At 41.1% G+C, this 14170-nt stretch overlaps 1 protein-coding gene across 1 annotated transcript; it reads left to right on the top strand.

Moving 5' to 3' along the window:
- Positions 1–2164: 2164 nt before the first annotated feature.
- On the top strand, positions 2165–13363 carry ENTPD5 (ectonucleoside triphosphate diphosphohydrolase 5 (inactive); the record flags this gene model as incomplete). Its single annotated transcript, XM_029083838.1, has 8 exons — positions 2165–2426; positions 3674–3753; positions 5759–5902; positions 6282–6357; positions 7982–8017; positions 8896–8984; positions 11705–11784; positions 13302–13363. Coding segments are annotated over exons 1-8 (829 nt in total), but the record flags the coding sequence as incomplete, so codon positions are not given.
- Positions 13364–14170: the final 807 nt, after the last annotated feature.

The following is a 14170-nucleotide window of genomic DNA, read 5'->3' as shown; positions in this document are numbered from 1 at the left end:
GCAGGTGCTTGCGTTGTATTTGTGATGGTTCAGTAAGCAAAATCCTTACATTGCATGAGAATAACAGCCCTCTTCTGAGCGGCTGGAAGGTAGCACTCACTGATGCGGCTTATGTCCTGTTAGAGCAGCGCAGCTTCTTGGGTTTTCATTACACCTCCTTGCTGTGATGAAGCAAACATGGGCAATGCCATCTGCACCTTAGTACAAACCCATAGCTAAGAAGCAGCCAAACAGCTCAGCACTTTTCGTTAACTCTGTTCAGGACAGGACTTTTAAGTTGTTACAGGTGAGAACTTAAGTTTTTACTAATTTCCACATAAAATGTGAATGCTTTAGAAACTGTTACGGTTGGAGTTGATCTGTTAAGAGAGGGTGGCCAGGGCTGTTGCCCATTTGTGGAATAGTAAAGTCACTTCTTCCTCTTCTGAATGTGCTTCTAAGGCAGAGTGCATCAAGAGCTTGTGCTTCTGCCTGCAGCTTTCTGCATTTACTAGGAACAGGCAGATACAAATAAAGGTCATAGAAGACAGGCAAGGTTCCCTTCTGCAGTGGGCTGCACATTTTGTTTGCCCCAGAGACAGCTGAACTCTTGAGTGAGTTAGAGAGAGACTGGAGGAATGACCCAGTGTGACGTTGCTTACTGAGAATGGGTAAAGGTTAATTTCACTTTGCTGTAACTGGGGACAAAGGTGAAGGAGAGAAATAATAAAAAGTCATACAAGGGCTAAATCTGGGATAAAAGGTAGTGGAGGATAAGTGAGTTCTTTGGGTGTGAGAGAAAGGTGTGTGGAAATAGCGGCTACGTCAGGTTCGTATAGAAAGGAAAGGAGAGAAGTTAGGATTATGGTGGAATAAATGTAGGATAGAGGCTGCAAATAAAGATTTTGAGAGAATGAACGTAGTGCGGCTGAGCAGATTGCTAAAAGACAATCAAGTGTAAGGGCTAGACGTGGGTGAGGGTCTCGGGCAGAGCAGATGAACAGGCATATGAAGTAGAATATTCAGTGCTGTGGGCAGATGGAGGTGTTGCCAAGTGTCTGGAGAATGATAAGGAGCTGTTTGCACCTTCTGTGTGCCGAGTGCTCTGTGTGTATGTCAGTGCAGGAGATACTGCATATGGTGGGGCATCTGGCCACATGCTCTTTTCTGCTGTTAAAATGCGAATAACGAAGATAGCTCTATATTATCCTCCTTTTTACCCGGGTACTTAGTGAACCTTATAATTTCTGTGCCCCTATACGTCCTTTCTTAGCATTTCTTAGGAAAAATATATGTAAAGAGATACATGTGAACAGAGAGGAGGTGTAGTTGTTATATCTTGATATCCAGTACTGCATTGCACAACTCTGGGGCCTTGGCTTATTGAAACTCTTGTTAGAAACTGCTTAAGCAACCTGAATGTTCAGGGCAACTGAAGGTGTGAGAGTGAGGTGGGGTTTTGTTGCATTTGTTTTGTTGTTTGTTTTTTTTTAATTCTGAAAATGAAAACTGTGTCAGGAGAAAATTATGAAAAAAAAAAGGGGGGACAGAAAGGAAACATATGAAAAATACTGAGAGGCAGAGACCAGGTGCACCTTACAGTTCCATCCCTCTTGTGCAGCACAGGCTTTTCTTGGGGACGAGGATGCTGCTGGAAGGATATGCCTTCACTGTGTGTGCTGATCTCTCCCAGCAGCTGTTCTTAGCTTGAGATGAAATTCTCTTTGTTTGTGACTGAATAACACTTGTGTTCTGCCACAGCATCTCATGTGGGTAAATGTTAGGGCAAAGGGGTTCTGCCCTGAGCTCCCCTTTGGTGATGCTTCTGTTCAGATAACATTTTGGGCTTTTTGGAGGCTCTGGGGACTGTAAATGCTGAGCACCTTCAAACCAGAGCAGAGAAAAATTTGTCTTAATAAAGTAAAAACAAGAAATACTGGGAAGCAAACTAACTCTTCTGCATTTGGGAAATGAAGAAATGTTTACTCTGAAAAAACAAATCACTTAGATGCAGTTGTAGCACTAAAAGCAGTAAATACATCTTTTGGAAGAGTGTTGAAAAGCATATAAAGAGCAGAATATATGTGTATAGACTGACATTTTTTTTTTACAGACTTTTTAAGGAGAAGGGTCTTGGTAACTTCCATTTCTACTTTTTTTTCTCTACAGAACCTACTGCAGCTCTATGATTGCTGATCCGTGCTTGACTGCCTCAAGGGGTCCTGGCAAGATGGCATCTTCCAGACTTCCCATCCTTCTAGCATTGGCATTTTCCTCTTTGTCCTTTGTTCTTTCCCATTCAAATAGGGAGATGTGGTTTCAGGATTTCTTTCCACCTAACATGTGTCCTATAAATGCCAAAGCCAACACTTTTTACGGCATAATGTTTGATGCCGGAAGCACTGGAACCCGGATTCACATTTACACCTTTGTGCAGAGGAGCCCAGGTAAGACTCGGTGTCAGTCTGTGCACTTGGAGTATGTTGACTCAGGTTCCAACTTCCCAAAAGTGGTTTTTGTTCCCACCACAGTATTTGTGAGCAACTGAAGATTTCTGCAGTTTGTCCTTCAAAGGCTCCTCTGGCAGATGATTATTAGCCATTCGTGGTGGTGTTTTGCCGTGATTTATTTATTTTTTTATTTTTATTTTTTTAGATCTTTTAAAACTGAGAGGTTTAATTCTGGGTATACTGGAGAGTTCTGAATTTCCAAAGATTTTCATCTATGCAGCTGTTTGAAGGCATGTCTCATTGAATTGGAAAGAGGCTTATGCTGTTTTTGTCAAACTGCATGTTACCTTGAATTATATCAAGAGGCATTAAAATTCTGCCTATGTTTATATGTCACATTTTGTAGCAAATAAAAATCAGTAAATTAAAGAGTTACAAGCACTGAAGATCTGAGCCATTTCCAGGAGTTGTCCTTTGTGCAGATGCACCACAGTCCAGTATATCTGCTTCTGACACGGTGCAGAGGTCCCCAAGTTGGTTACAGGCAACAGGATTCCGGAGGGTGAATTAGCTTGGGTACAGTGAGCCAGCAGATTTGCAAAGGTTGAAGGCTGGTTGGTGGATCTCACATAGTACCTATGTGGCTTCACATGATTCCAGCCTTAGTTTGGAAGGACTGATACAACATCCAGCTCTGATGGACTCGGCCTGACTTGTAATTTGCAATATACTCAGTGATAGCTTCTAGACCCAGCTGCTCTGGGAGCAATGGTCACACTTGTTTGGCTTTTTAGCCAAGTGCTTGAGCCCAGTCAGCTCTGTTCTGTGTTTGTGAGTTGGATGAATCACCTAAGAATCATCAGGAGTTGACTGTATGTGTCTTAATATGAATTAATATTTCACCATTAGCTTGAGCATAGAAAGGGAAAAAAATTATTAAGATTAGGCAACAGTCACACTACATTACTGTAACTCATTGTAGTTCACAAATGCAAAATGAACATACTTCTAATTATAACAATGTGTTCTTAATAAATTGTTTGTGAACTTGGAGGGTACAAGGGCAACATTCTGTTAAATATGTACCTGAAGAGAGGGAGCAGTGCTTGTTTGGGAAGGGAATTGTATTGTTTGCAAGGGGAAATCAAGGATAGTCACCTTACGGAGGTTGCAGGCAACCTTTTTGAAACTAAAGAAAAATATTTGAGTTGTTGACTGTTTCATGTAATGTTTTGTTTGTGCAGAAAAACTTCCAGAGCTGGAAGGGGAAATCTTTGAGTCTGTGAAGCCAGGTCTTTCTGCATATGCTGATCAGCCTGAAAAGGTAAGACTCTCTGTCATTCCCTGTCAGTTTATCTTGCTTCTGCTAGTGTCAGTTGGACTCTACCAAGCAGTTTAAGTGTTACTAATTGTAATTGCAAAGAGTCAAGAAAAAATGTAAAGGTTCTACTGCTGTCTCTCTAAACTTGTTGCTCTACTTTTGTGAGTTAACTTATACACAGTGAAATGAGACCTATTGTTTTACATATTTCATCAGTGGAACAATGGCTTAATTAATTGCTTAAATGCTATGTATAACTAGACTATATGCCTTTGAGAATTTCAAAGACAAGGTAATCTTTGGCTCTAGCAGCATCCATATTCAGTGTTTATTTCCCCTATGTGAGTAAATATATATTCCTGTCTCAGTTACTAATAATTTTCTCAGTTTTTCCTTTTGGTTGAAATTTTCAGTGCTGATCACAGTTCCAAATAGGCATGTTTTGTTTTGATTTGTTTCGTTTAGAAGTAAGGGATTAAAACTGGGGGCGGGGGGTTCTTTTTTAGTCATGTTACACTGACAAGCAAAGAGGGTTTATTTCTCTGATTCCTAAAAATGTTTAATTTTTTTTGTGTGTATAGTCAGATCTACAAAAGTTAATTTTTGTTGGTAAGTTATGGAGAAGGAGAAGAATAAAGATGCATTTAGCAGGTTAAGTTAGGCCTTAATATTTCTATAAGTGTATTCTCTGCTTTTGTCATCAGACTTCCAATAATTTGTTTGTTTTGGGTCTTTGCTGTTATCTTTGGAACCATGGCTTGGAAGCCAGTGCTCAGGGATACACAGGACTCCCTTCAGTCATGCTCAGTTCAAATATTTGATTACAGTTTTAGCTGAATAATGATTTAGGTACAGGCAGTTACTCTTCTAATGCCTGTGGACTTCTGTTTGTATACAGAGTTTTTCAAAACACAGTTGGACAGTTCTGTCTTCCACAATCAGCTGTATTCATTCACATATAAATTTATAATTTTAATAAGAAATCGAAGTTAGGTGCAATCCTCTTTATTTCCAAATGAGGGTGGTTGGGAATTAATGCACGTGCCACTCGATTGGATCAGGAGTCATAAGTGAGCAAGAGAGCAGAGAGAACTAAAATAATCCTGTTGCTGTGATACACAGGGCCAGTCCTGAAGTAAGCTGTCATTTTCCAGATCCCCTGTGCTGACAGTAAGCTCTTTCACAAGCTAAAGGAGGTGCCAGAGAAAAGCTAGATTAGATACTCTGCCTTCTGTGCTTTAGCAGTCTTGGAGTTGGGGGCTACTATAGGGGGAGTTTCAGGTTTCTCAGTTTGCTCAGTTGCATTCAGTGCTACAGGAACTGGAGTGAGAAACTTTCTGGAAAAGTGTCTGGCTTTTGGATTTTTTTAAACATTGATGAGCTCTCCTATTATTTAACTAAATTGTCTTGTTTGTTGGGTAGGAGAGGAGAATAATTCACCCCAAAAGAAATTTCTAGACATTTCAAAGGAGAAAGTTTATTGCTAATGCCAAACTGTAATTGTTAGAGCAGTGTAAATGAGAGCCCAGCAGTGGTGCCTGTACCTCATGTGGTAACCATTCTACAGCTGGCATTTTAATTATACTACTTGCTATGGACATATTTGCAATTCTTATACTGCATTTAGTGAAATCTACAGACATTCTTCCTGACCTTTGCAGCTTCAGTCAGTAGTTGTACCGTTTAGTTTCATCATACTGCAAGATAGATATCTAAGTTTGTCAGATACTCGGTTCCCTCACTTCCCTCCAACCTCTCCAATAATACTTTCCACAAATAATGGCATTTATCTCGCCTAAGATATACCTCTGAATACGTTTTTCTTTCCAATGCAGACATTCTCTATAGGGTTCTTACGAGATGCCTAGCACCCTTATCTTGGGTGGGGGTGAGGTATGTTCTGCTATTGAATACTGGTTTCACTGATGTTGAGGGGGAATTGGGAGGCCTATTTTTTGGTGGCCTGTAGGAGGAAGCCATAAGAAAAACAACATCTTTTCCCTTTTAGGGTGCTGAAACTGTCAAAAGGTTGCTGGACATGGCCATAGATGCTGTGCCACCTCAGCTCTGGAAGAAGACCCCAGTAGTGTTAAAAGCCACAGCTGGACTGCGCTTGCTGTCAGAGGAGAAAGCACAGGCTCTGCTTTTGGAGGTAACACTAAGATCTTTCGGATGCACTAGTATTGCTCTCCCTGTTTTGTCCTTCATGACTCAGTTCTCCATTCTATTTAGCATAAGAGGATTTAATCTGTGAGAAGTGACTGTAATGCCATAATAGTATGAAACTCAGACTTTACAGACTTTCTTGTATGGTCTTGAAATCCTCTGTCCTGATGTGGATAGAAGGCCTGGGGAGACAGACCTTCAATACTTGTTTCTTTCTTTCCTGTCCCTTGAAAGAAGAATTTTGTCTACTCCACACACGTTTTATTTTATACTGCTGTGTAAAAGAAAACGTTTTCTGCCACCATCATAGCAGAACAAGACTCTTAAGACCAAGGAATCTAATCATGCTTTCTTTCTTTCTTTAGGTGAGAGAAGTCTTTGAGGAATCACCATTTCTTGTTCCAGAGGACAGTGTTAGCATCATGGATGGGTCTTATGAAGGTACGTTTTAGAGGGAGGAGAAGGTGAAAGCAAAGAGGAGTAGGGGAAAGAGAGAGAGATACCTTATGGACATGAGAAGGAAAGATAAATGGTCACTACATGGAAGGAAAAAAGTAAAAGTTTCTAGCCCTGTTTGAAACAATTCAATTCTGCTTTTCCTAGGAGATGTTGATTGCTTGGTCATCTGTTAGGCTACAAGTGCAGATACAGAGAGTTTTGTGAGTTAGATAAATAAAGGTTCATCCAAAACCTTCTGAGGTTGCAGAAGAGAACCTCATCTCAGAAATAAGTATGCAGGCTAATGCAGGCTAACCAGCTGAAACCTGCTTTCAGGAACTGGTGGAAAAAAGATGGTGTCCACCTCTGAAAGGCTACAGGATAATATATAGTAAGCTAGGAAGCTTATGGAAAGTGCCTAGTAAATTCTGCAATATCAGCATTTAAAATAATCTGTTATGATTGCTCATCAGTTTTTGGGTTAAGCTTGGAAGCAGTGTGAATATTAGGGGAGAATGAAGGATAATTGTCAAGTCTTAAAAAATTAGATAAAATTCATAATAACTTAATAAATTAAAAATATTATTTTTGGAAAAATGCAGTTAGTAAAGTAGCAAAGGAAGTAACCTAAAATACAATAAAAGGTGAAGTAAGTTGTAGGTCTGGAATGAGTGATTTTGCATTGCAGAACCGACCACTGTGACATTTTGGCTACATATGCAGACATATTACCTTGGAGAATATGTAGTTAATAATCCTTCTGTATGCATGCCTGATGAGAACCATCTGTGATGTTGCATTCAGTTCTGATCACTTCATTATGGCAGATATATTGTCATTTTGGAAGGTGTTCAAGGAAAGCAAAAAGAGTTATCATGATGCTTAAACAACTAATAAATGGAGGAAGATAGAGAGCAAAATCTCCATACAGGTCCAAGAGAAAATGACAAGTAACAGAGTCTGCAAGTACTCAGTGAAGTATGATGCAATGCATAGTATGTCACTAGGATTAACAGATGAATTGTATAGTAGGGAGGAGTGTTATATTGACAGGGAGCAGGACCAATGAGGCACAATAGAGCACAGTGGAGGCTGCCAAGGTTTATTTAAAAATCCCACATCTACTGTCACATGTTTGCCTGTGTGTGGGTGAGAATCATGCCAGTATCAAGCAAGCCGCTGGAGTCAGAGTTGTTTGTGTTTTACTGGTTGCCACAATGTCTGTAATTACAGAAACCACCACATTAAAACACAGAGTGGTCTGTATGCAGTTTTCAGATTAGGAATTGAAACGCTGAGGGGAAGAAAGTGCCCAAGGAAACTTGTGCATGGTGTCAGCTCATTACTTTTTTGGATACTGTTTGGATAATAGACATTATTTGTGCATGCTGCAGTTGCATGGATATTACAAATGTTCTCCCTGTCCCAGGGTGTGAGATTTTAGTGAGTCGATAATGCATCTTGTCTCTTAATTGTGAATTTGAATTAATCTCTGGAATATGGTGCAGTTATGTTAAATTAGTAATGATTTCCAGGTAAATAAATAACATATGGAGGGGTAGTAAGGGTGGGCAGGAATTTGTGGGAGTATTCAGTGATGACTTTTTTTCTTTTTCATTCTTTGCAGGAATTTTAGCCTGGATCACTGTGAACTTTTTGACAGGTAGTTAATTCTGTATAACTTCTGTCTAACTGTGAACTTGGGTCTCTTGTGTGGAGGTGATCACCCTAAGTTCCTTTGCCTTGGTTGCCATGTCCTGCTTTTTCTCCCCACTGTGGCACCAGTGCTAAAATAGTGGATTGTCCTGGGCAGACAGTGTTCCAGGGGGAGAGCCACACTTGGGGTAAAAGGAGTCATCTTCATACAGAAGGTGCTGGGGTTTACTCAGGACCAGGAGGCACTGGCAAGCTGGTTTCTCTAATCTACGTAGAGGAGTGGTGCTGCTAATCTGTTAGAAGGTGGGAATCGAGGTTTTACAATGTTTGTCATCCCAGTGTGAACTGTGCAGCTAAAATGGTGTAACAGGGAATGCACTGGTGCTTTAGCCCTCCTGGCTCTAAGAAGTTCTGGGAATGCAATCTAGTGAAAAGAAAATCAGTACTCTAGTACATGAGCAAGTAAAAAAGCTGCTCTGGGTGAAAAGAAATTATAATAGCTGGTTCTTCTCTTACTATCCTTCCTCTGCTACTGCTTTTGACCCACTGTACAGTGGTTACAGAACTCATGTAGTCTCCCCGACAGTCTTCTGCAGGAGATCCTTTGGCTCTTACTTTCAGCATTTGCTGGATATCTAGAGATACATCTGCTTTTGTCTCTTTGGAAGTGAAATTGGAATCAAGGAAGAAAGTCCTGTGGATCTGTGTAATACTGTCTGTTTGCCTACCTTTTCTCTGGGATGTTTTCTGTCTTTGAAGGCCAGCTCAGCCCTCCTGTATTGCTGTGATAATGTGATACCTTGTTTGTTGCTTGAATATACACACAGTATCCACATTTTAGCATTTGTACACTCGGGGCTGTTCTGAGCATGATGTTGTTCGCAGGGCAGCTGTCTGGCCAGAACCCTCATACTGTTGGGACTCTGGACTTGGGAGGAGCATCAACCCAAATCACATTCCTGCCACGCTTTGAGGTGAGGAGTGGTTACAAGTGTGCGGGTTGGGACTGCAAGGCCAGTGGAGAGACCTGAGCATGGCTGTGCTCTGTGATATCACTTTGTCAGCACTGGCACAAGTAGAACATCTGTGGTGTACAGAAGATCTGTATTTCTGTTTCCTTTGACATCGACAGCTGACTGCTAGGCAATTGCAAACAAAAGGGCCTGGATAACAACGGAGGAAAAAGAAAGCAAGCAAATGGGTAAAACCAAAGAGAAACAGCTTTTGTTTTCTAGACCCAGGCTGGGAAAGCCCCATTAATGCCCATAATTATTTTGTATTCAAGAAATGTAGAATGTTTCCAGGGAGCAGTCTTTCATATTACAGAGATTTAGGGTCTGCTCTTGAGTTCTTTTTTTTTTTATTTTTTTTTTTTCCCCATTGCAGTCTGATAGCAGATTCTTACTAAATTTGGGGAGTGGTGGGAGAGGCGGGGTGGAGGGGGGTGTCTCATGGGGCAAACGTCTTTATAATAGCACAGCCAATCCCTCTTTGGTTTTTTTTATCAGTCTTCTTGTTTTGTTTGAGAATTCCCCTCTCTGCCTCTCAGTCAATCTCTGCTGGATTTGTCAGGAATTCTATAGCTTTTTAGACATAGTTTGAACTGGGACCCAAGCCTAGTGTTTGCATGGGAAAACTGCACGGGTATTGGAAGGGCATTCTGTACCTTGACACTGTGAAGTTGGTTTTGTCACCCTTTCTGAAGGAGTTCTTTGTTTAACAGCTTTTGTTTACAGAAATTGAGATTCTGAAAGGGTGTTTGGAGACCATGAAACACATGGTTTTTATATCAGGATATTTTAATTCTGAAGTGGTGGGTCATGTTGAAACATGATGTGCAACCTTATCCTGTTCAGCAAAGCCTGGAGCTTGCCCTCTGGTTTGTGTTGATAACACCTGCTGAAGTGGGCACTGGACCAACAGGAAAGGGTGTTGCATGTCAGGGTTTTGGAGAATAAATAGAGCTGTGAAGTAGTCTGAACTGCAGCTTGGGATTCAAACTTCTCCTTAGAGCCTTGCAGGAAGGCGGTCTGGTCTCAAGGGTTTGCTGCTGATCAGGACCAATGGTACGAATTAGTAGGACAGTGTGGAATCAACTTTCACGTTGCCTGCTTGTATGCTGTGTCTGCTCCTCACCTGTATTGTCAGGTTCACATGACAAAGTGCACACATACATAGCTCAGTATGTTTCTGAAGAGTTTTTCCCACCTGACAGAATTAGCAGGGATTTCACCCTTTGGTTTGCAGAGGGCTTTTTTTCCCCCCTTCCTGCAATCTGAGGCAATCACATGTTTGCTCTTGTGTTAAGTTTGAACAAAATAGTGTAATAGTAAAAGATTCATTAATGAAATATAGATTTCAAGGAAATAGAAGACATATAATAGTAGCTGCATGGAGCTGTTTTTAAGGTAGTGTTATGCTTTTCATGGTATTATTGTTAAAGTTATAAACAACTAAAACCCAATCATAATAATTACTACATTGTCTGTCTGGTGCCTGCCTCATTTCGGAGTGTGAGGATTTCTACATTTTTGTGAAAGTAAGACATGAAAAAAGATGGTTGTTTTCCTGTGATGTAATGGTTTTTTGTGATTTTAAATAATTTTTTTTGTGATGTAATGTTTAGGAACAGAACTGAAAATACGGCAGGGTCTAGGTCCATTGGGTCAAGGATGTGACTGCCATTCCAGTGAAAATCTATCCAAGGCCCAAAGCAAATTGTGATTTGTATTTGCCCAGGAGAAACTCAAGCTGAATGCTACCAAACCACTTTCAGCTTCAAGCAGGCTTCTGTCTAGGACTCCACAATTCCACATCTGTTCGGTGGGATTTTTTTGCTGTATCTGGTTACTTGAATGGTAACTACAGGGACTCTGCAGCTTCAGTCCTCTCTGAGGTTCTGTTGCTTTGTCCAGAGTAACAGAGAGTGTCTGATATGAATGCACAGAGCTAAGAATGGAGAGGAGAATGAGGTCACTAGCAGAGGAAAGACAGAAACTGGGATTGAGACCTCGGGAACTGCAAACAAAGCAACAGTAAATGAGCCCTAAACTCCTTCAGATTTATAAGAATATGGGAGTTAGTCTGGCAAGAAGTCAGGGACTGAGTACCAGTGGGGTGGAGGTGCACACAGGACAAAGACCACGGAAGGAAGAAAACTGGAGGTGGTGAGACAAGCACTTAAACCAGGAGGTAAAGCAGCTCTAAGACTGCGAGTGAGTGGTCACAGTGTTTCCTTGAGTATCAACACGACATTTAACATGGTGAAAATGTGGCCTATACCTCACTTAGCATTTTTAATTCTTCTGAGTTCCTGAACTGAGCTGTCTGGTCTGATTTGCAAAAGTTCTTAGTGCTTCTAGTGCAGCTGATTTTGGTGGGGACTCTGTATATACAGACTAGCATGTAAATACTCTGAAAAATTAAGGTATCCTGAATTAGAAAGTATTTTCATCCTGATCTGTTGCACTTCCTTATTGCACAGTATACACAAAGATGCATATAAAGAACTCAGTGTTAAAAGCTGCAGAAATTACTGCAGTAGGCACCATTGGAAAACTGTTGTTTGTTTTCAAAGCAGGTCAGATGAGTGTGCAGTAAACCCTATGGCTATATATGTGATATTACATCAAAGTTGGCTATTTTTTGTTGCATAATAGAATCTAAAAGATTTCTTCTTTTACTTAACTTTTAGGAAACTTTGAAGGAAACCCCTGGGGATTTTCTTACCTCATTTGAAATGTTTAATAGCACCTACAAGCTCTATACCCACAGGTGAGGAGCAAAAAGGCTGCTGTCTCCACTGGGGAAATCAGTCTTTGTGCAGCCCCTGAGCTAACCACGAATGGCCATGTCATCCCGTTAACCAGCTGTGGGGACCATGACTTTTTTTACTGGTTTTCTTATCTTCTTGAAACATTAGTTGAAGTGGAACATGACATTAGTTGACCGGAAACGTTCCAGGATCATGGTTAGTATCACTGCAAGGGAATATTAGTCAGTCTGTCAAATGAAGAGGAAGCATTATGAGTCACTGTATTTAAGGAGAAGAGTTTTTATTACTAAATTCAAGCCAAATATTCTGTACCAAGCAGAAAGGTGGATAATGTGCCAGTAGTCAGAACTAAACCTGGTCAGAGATTTGTAAAGAGGACCTTCCTGAGACTCTTTCCTTCTTAGTTCTTAGTTTGAAATGGCACATCTCATCAGCAACTGGACAAAAATTAAAACCTAGACTGATGGAAACCAAAGAGAGACAACCACAGGCAGCTGATACAGACCGTGGCGTACAACAGCTTCTTGAAACAATTGGAGGGGATACTTGGCCTGGAATAATATAATTGTACTTAGTCAAACTTAGCATTAAGCTAACAAGTTTCTGAGGTGTTTGCAGTGAAATTCAGAGAGTTTAACTTCATGACTTCCAGTGCAGTGGGAACTCAACCATAGAGAGTTGTTAGCCCGTTACTCGTGGGGTGGGTGAAGACTGTAATTTCAGTCAGTTACAGGGTATGCTTACTTGACAGCAAAGCTGGTTTAATAGTCCTCCTCTCCTACTGCTTACATTTACTGATGTAACTGATTGCTGTATGCACCAATCCAGTCCATTAGATACTTAAAATAATTGGGATTGAAAATCATCTCCTAAAATGTGAGGGAGCTGGAGGTTAGTTTAACTCTGATAATTCTGTAACTGTTTGAGGGATAAGTAGCCAAACAGAGATGGGAGTGAAAGACCAACAGGTTTTTAATCTAGCTGTGTTGCTGAAGCCAGCAACATATAATGACATTCTCATAAATGTTGTTCCCATCCTAGCTTGTAATGAGTGTAGTGTTGGAATTTCACACAAAGGCACCGCTCCCATTTAGTGGGAGGCTCTACAGTTTCCTATTAGTTCTGCCCTCAGAGCGCATAGCCTTCGTGTGTGACATAAGAACAGCCATCCTGTTCCCATGCACTCCTCATGTACCCTTCTTTCTCCCTCGTTTTTAAGATTGTGCATTTTTGCTTTTCATGAGTATCTGGTAGAAATGTCACATCAGCTCTAACCACTTTCTGCAGTTTTAGATTTACCCATTTTACAGCTCTTTGTAATTCTTCATTTTGTGTCGCTCTTTTGGTACTTGGAATTGTTCTGGCAAAGGGAGCTCTGTTTTAGGGAGAGGAGACTTGTGGGAAGCAGAGGAAGGAAATTTGGTTTGGGTGTTACAGGATTTAGGAAGAGGCTATGAGTGAAGCATACCAGATGTGCAAGAATTAAAACCATAATGTCTGTCTTTGTTGTTTGCAGCTATTTGGGGTTTGGACTGAAGGCTGCCAGACTAGCAACGCTTGGAGCTTTGAATATGGAAGGTATGTTCATATGTAAAACATACAAGCTTTTTGAAGAGATGGTTAGACTTAGTTCTATGTCAGCAGCCCATTTCCCATGTCATCACATCTTGTGCTTTTTACTATGTTTTCACTGGTACAGATCTGTCTGGAAACAGGCTACCACTTGATAAGGAGTTGTCTTGCGAGATCGCTGTTTTTCCCTATTTCCGGGTTCAGGCAGCAGTGGGACTGCAAATTCTGGAAATGCACGCATGGGAACACCATGTAGACATGGCCAGCCACAAACACACAGCTTTACAAACATCCACAGAAACACAAGTAGCATGAATAGATCCTTTTCCTAAGGACTGCTGCTTAGGCCAAACCCACTTTATGGGTCTCTCTGGTATCTGCCTGGCCTGCTGTGTTCCCCAGGACCTCCTGTAGTCTTCACTGACTAGTCTAGCTTGACATCCACTCACTCTCACTCACTAACCTGAATGCATACTCACATTCCTGAGTCTTTCCAGTCTCTGACTCAGACCTTAAGTCCTTCCAGTCTTCATGCCCAGACCTTGGGCCTTTTGTCCAGCCTCTGGCCAGGACCTGGGGTCTCTCCATCTTCTGGATTCTTACTTGCCAGCTAGAGGGACTTGTGTTAATTACTGGAATGTACTCAAATCAAAAATAGTTGGGAATAGGGTTTAAGAAGATTGGACAGACTGCAGTGATTGGTCACAAGGCTCAGCCAGAAAAGCATACTGACCAGCTGCCTGCTTAGTTGTGATTGCCTTCTTTTATCATCCCCTCCATTTTTCTACACTTGCACTTCCCTGAGCCCTTAAT

This window comes from Antrostomus carolinensis, unplaced genomic scaffold (genome assembly GCF_000700745.2).
Source record: "Antrostomus carolinensis isolate BGI_N321 unplaced genomic scaffold, ASM70074v2 scaffold44312, whole genome shotgun sequence".
Classification (NCBI taxonomy): Eukaryota; Metazoa; Chordata; class Aves; order Caprimulgiformes; family Caprimulgidae; genus Antrostomus; species Antrostomus carolinensis.
Note: the sequence above shows the minus strand (reverse complement) of the source record. Positions and strands in the feature narration are given on the sequence as shown.